At 47.5% G+C, this 5,325-nt stretch overlaps 1 protein-coding gene across 1 annotated transcript; it reads right to left on the bottom strand.

Moving 5' to 3' along the window:
• Positions 1–224: 224 nt before the first annotated feature.
• On the bottom strand, positions 225–4,084 carry LOC109775896 (putative disease resistance protein RGA4). The gene is made up of 2 exons (XM_040391511.3): positions 391–4,084; positions 225–285 (listed from the first exon to the last, which is right to left on the bottom strand). Exons 1-2 carry the CDS (start codon positions 4,070–4,072, stop codon positions 263–265), a joined length of 3,705 nt encoding a protein of 1,234 aa, XP_040247445.3. The 5' UTR covers positions 4,073–4,084; the 3' UTR covers positions 225–262.
• Between the last annotated feature and the right edge of the window lie 1,241 nt (positions 4,085–5,325).

Genomic DNA, 5,325 nt, shown 5'->3' with positions numbered 1-5,325 from the left:
CTGCAGAATCCGAGTATTGACGTAGTTAAGGTCAGAAAAATGGACAAGTTAGACGAATCAACGAATATAAATGTGGAGTCGTGACTTTGAATTAATTATAAGTGAAATAATATTTTTGATTGTACCTATTATATAGGTAAGCAAGTGATTGTGTGCAGTGTGAACGGAAGTGAACAAAAGTCTAGAATTGATTTCACATGTACTAACCTGCATATTGACCTGAATGTGTGATCCTCTTGCAGTCGGTTCTCCGATGGTCAAATTAAAGGATTTGATGTACAGTCACTGCACATGAACGAATAGAAGATTTCATAATTTAGGCATATGGGAAGGCATCGCCTCATCACATTGAAACAAAAAGGGATGGGAAGGAGGAAGGGTGTGACGTACCAGATATCAGTGCCGAAAAATATCGGTCTGTTTCTTTTAATTTCTCTGCTTTCTCAGTTAGCTTGGGACTGCAATACAATACTTGTAATGTTTGCAGTGAAGCAGGTAGGTCAGCCTGATGCGGCAGCGAACGGAGTTTCCCACAGCTAAAGATCACTAATTCCCTGAGAGATGAGAGGTGCTGCAGACCTTTAGGGAGAAACCGTAATCTGTTGCAAGTTCCAAATTTAAGTCGTTGGAGGGAGATGAGGAGCTGCAGCGCTTGTTCTTGCCATTGCGTGAAGGTTTCCACCTCCATATCCCAGCGGAATTCTAATGTGTGGAGAGTAGCAGCAAGGTGGCGACACACGAAAGGAACAAGCACTAATGAGATGCTATCCACCACAAACTCTTCCAGTTGGAATGAACCTCTCTCCTTCACAGGTAGAAGATATAGTCTCCTGCACTCGGTGGTTCTAAGCTGGGATAGAGCTGGGAAACACTTCAACATCTTTGAAAACAATTCTCCGGTAGTACATAATTCCTCTAGCCGAAGATCCTGAACTGAATGGAGGATAATACTGTCATCAAGTTCTTCAGAGAATATGTTGTTGCATCTTTTGACATCTAGACATCTCAGGGACTTTTGCTTTTGGAGGTCTGACAATGAAAAGTTTGCTACATCTCGAATTTTCAGAACCTCTACTTTATTCATATTCTGGAAGACCAAGGAACCATTAAACCCATCAACTGTCAATTTCATTCCATCGTATAACAGCTTTGGCCTACCATATTCTTCCACGCGAGCATAAGTTAGTGTGGAAGTGTGAGGCATGGCTGGGAATCGAGACAAGTTAGGGCAATTATCAACATCAAGCCTACACAGGTTGGTAAAATGGCCAGAGAACTCCAAGAAGGGAAATGAGCGGAGAAAGAGACAATCTTTAATTTTGATGCTCTCAAACCTTGAAAACAAATGCCCATTAGGTCCCCCAACCCACTCCACAAGATCTGGCATGTCCTCAAGCACAATTGCCTTCAGGTACATGAAACTTCTATCTGTAACCCCACCAAAGCCTGGCCCAAGGACACGCATCCCAGCAATATTCTTCAAAATGAGTTGGCTGAGATGTGATAGTTGCTCAAAAGGTGGAAGAGTGCCCCAGGATACACCCTCTAGATGGAGAGACTCTAACCTCTTTGTGCTAATGTCACTAAACAACCAACTAGGAACAGGGGCAACACCAGGATTTATGATGGCAAGCAATCTGAGATTAGGTGGTGGATGAAGACCATCAAGAACATCATCATGTATAGTCTGGTGCTCTGCGCACCAAACTAATCTCAACTCTTTCAAATTCCTTTTGTTCTTCAGTTTGGCACCACTTGCTTCAGTCTTGGACGCCACGGTGTCAAGATTACATATGCTGAGTTCTCCTCCAAGCTCTATCAGTTCCCCCAACTCTCTCAATTCAAATCCAACACTCTCTTTCTTAACATTGAACTCTTTTAGCTCCTGTAAACACTTCATCTTTCCAACCTCTGGAATATTGGAATGGAGTTCTTTAGAAGAATGTAAATGGTGTAAATTCACAAGGCGGCTGATGTCTTTAGGCAATTTTTCACTACCATGCCAGTCTTCTAGGTCCAAGAATTTCAAATGGTAAAATCTAGATAATGTGCTAGGTAAAGTCATTTCTAAGCCAAAGGGTGAACTAATTTTAAGGTATTGGAGGTGGATAAGATTTGAAAAGCTTTTTGACAAACATAGTGGATTGTTCATTGCTATAAACAAAACTCTCAAGCCCTTTATTTCTCTAAATGTATCTTTCAGAACATTACCTATTCTCACATCTTGTAATCCAAAAATCATCAAAGACCGCAAATTTCCAATATCAATCCTGCTCTTCAATCTACTTATCTCTCCTACAAAACTTTCATCATATAGATCTTCTATGGTGATTGATAAGTGCCGAATAGATTGTGGGACTTCATAAGCTCTAAAATGTAAACTACTTATATTGACACATTCTTGTGATGACACATTCCGAGATAGTTCATGCAGTAAATCATGCATCACATAGTATTGACCAAACTTATCATCTCCCTTCATTATAAAACCATTTTCCACCAGCTCTTCTAAGTAATTCTTAGTATTTGGAGAACTAGGGTCTAGGATACCTATTGCAATCCAAAACTGAGTAATTTCTAAAACAGAAAACCTATGACCTTGAGGGAAGAGGGCACAATATGAAAAGCATTTTTGCAGATCAAAAGGAAGGTAATCGTAGCTAATTTTCAGAGATGGCATAATATCGTCATCATTTTTTGTATTTTTCCACTCGTTCTTTTCAAGAACTCCTATCCAATATTCCCGAGAAAGGTTTTTCTTCAGAAGACGACCAACTGTATTGGCTGCTAGTGGAGAGCCCTTCAGTTTTTTTGCAATATCTCTTGCAACTTCAATTAAGTCATCTTCATAGTGCCTGGGTTTGCTATGACCAAATATGCATGCTTCAAAAAATGCGAAGAAGTCATTAGGGTCCAAGCCATGCAGTTCAACTGGATCAGTTGTTTTCACCATTTTTGCTATAGATGGAAATCGAGTGGTGACGAGAACCACACTGCCCTTGATTTCCCCCTTCGTGAATGGAGCTAACAGGTTTTTCCAAGCAGCTTGACTGCTGAATTTCCATATATCATCTAGGACAACTAAAATCCTTTTGGACTTCAATCTCCGTATAATGGATTTCTGAAGCTGATCTAAACTGGTTGTTTCATTTGTCCTGTTATTTTCTTCTTCTTCTTCTTCCTCTTCAGTTTTTGGTATGCCGCTAAGGATTTGCCGCGTGAGCTTAATCACATCAAAATCAGTTGAGGCACATATCCAAACCCTGACAGCGAAGTGTCTCTCAATCCTTTCATCATTATACAAGTGTTGGGTGAAAGTTGTCTTTCCCATACCCCCAGGACCAACAAAAGGCAGAACAGAAAGGGCTTCGTTGTCATATCTGCCACGGGTGAGTGCATTTACAGTTTTCTCAAAAATGACTTTCCTCCCATATAATATATCTTGTGCAACTGTTGAACCCGTCGGGGGCCTTTTTAGGGTGACCGATGTGCTACTATTTGGGATTTTGTTAAGCAAGTCAGAGACAGGATCACATAGACTGTGTATGCTCTCTATCACTAACTTGATTTTGTGAGACATGGCAACTCTGTTGAATGTCAACTTCTCCAGACCGCCCCCACGATTATTAGTAACAACAGCTATAGCATCACGATCGATATGTTTTGGACGTGTGCAAGAAAAGCATGTCAGCCATTTACCGAAGGTGGAGCGAGTAGCATGGTGAACATGGAGAGCATGACCACGGAGGTCATCACCCAGCTCCGGGACAGCCTCCTGGGTGCCATCCAACTGGTCTTGGATCATGAAGTAGTGGAGCTCGTCCAGCGCGTCCTCAGCCTCATCAGCCTTCTTGCTCAGATCCTCCAGCAAGCTCTGCAGGCCACGGTTTCTGCTCACATCCCTGGACTGGGCTGCTTCCAGCAGCCCTTGCATGTACTTGAGCTTGGTATTGATCTGCTCAGAGTTGAGGCCGAGCTCAGAGCTGGCCACATACGCAGCCACCAAGTCATCCGACAGCTTATTCAGCACCTTGCCGACGAGCCAGCCTGCCGCGCCAATAGCCGTTTCCATCCCCTCCGACTGTCGGGAAGGTCCCGGGCGCGGGCCGGCAGGGCTAGTTGGTTTGTGTGGTGCGAGTTTTGTGGTTGTACAGTGAAGGATAGCACAGCACAGGATAGGAAGCTCGCACTAGCAGCATGCGCGCATCTTGGAAGAGGCATTGCTTTGCTGGTGGCTCCTTTTATAGCTAAGCAAGTTCCTACTACAATAAAAGATGCGGGTTTATTCGCAGCCTCAAACCATTCTGAACGACATTCATCGACCAATACAAAAAAATCAGCTAAGGAACAAAACCTAGGACTTCGTTTCCTAGAAACACCAGATGGTGGATATTGGTCCATCGGTGAAAACAAAGCAAAGACGTCCAAAGGGCCGGCCGGCTGCGAATATTTCTTTAAGCTGGTTACAACTATCATTCATTCGAACATATATGTATGTACACGAGATGACGAGAAGCAAGCATCCAAGGGGCTGGCCGGCTAACACTTTCTTTCTTAACATGGAATTCTTTTGGTCCCCGCTCTAGGGTTCCTCCCTCCCTTCCCCCGCCGCCACCGCCGGCCGCCCCCCCCCCCCCCCTCCTCTCCCTTCCCCCGGATCCGCTCTGTGCCGCCTCCCCGGGAGGTGGCCGGGGCGGCGCGAGCACCGCCCCCCCCCCCCCTCGGCCGCCCACGTTTCTCCTTCCCTCCCTGCCGCCGCCGACGGGCGCCCCCGGCGCTGGCTGGGTGGTGTTGGGGGTGGCGGGGCCTACCTGTCCCCCCGCGCGCGGCTCCCTGCCAGGGGCATGGGGGCGGCGGCGGTGCTCCTCGGCTTGATGACGGCCCGGCGTCCCGGCTGCGGTGGCCGGCGGCACGCGCGGTGGTGGTGCGGCTCCTTGGCGGCAAGACGGCGCGGTGGCGCAGGTTGGCCGGTGGCGCGCCCCCGGCCCAGATCAGGGCCCACAGGCCCCATCTGGGTCCTTGCAGGCCGGCCCCCGGCATGGCTTCGTCGTCGTCTGTGTGGTGGTGAGGAGGAGTAGCTCGGACGGGGGCAGCGACGCCGACGGCGTGCCAGCTGCGGCGTGGAGGCGGGAGAAGTCCGGGCCTCTGAGGGCCCGGCCGGGCCTGTGGGGCCACGAGCCCGGTAGGCTCCTGCTTTGGCATCCGGTCGGCTACCGTCATGGACGGTGGAGGTGGGGCCCTCCAGTATGCTGACAGTGCTGCTGCCCTAGTCCCGGCTCCCCTTCTTCGTTGTGCAGGCCATCTTCGCGGTGCCGTGGTGAGACA

This window comes from Aegilops tauschii, chromosome 6, assembly GCF_002575655.3.
Source record: "Aegilops tauschii subsp. strangulata cultivar AL8/78 chromosome 6, Aet v6.0, whole genome shotgun sequence".
Lineage (NCBI taxonomy): Eukaryota > Viridiplantae > Streptophyta > Magnoliopsida > Poales > Poaceae > Aegilops > Aegilops tauschii.
The sequence above is the reverse complement of the archived record's forward strand: the minus strand, read 5'-3'. Positions and strand labels throughout refer to the sequence as shown.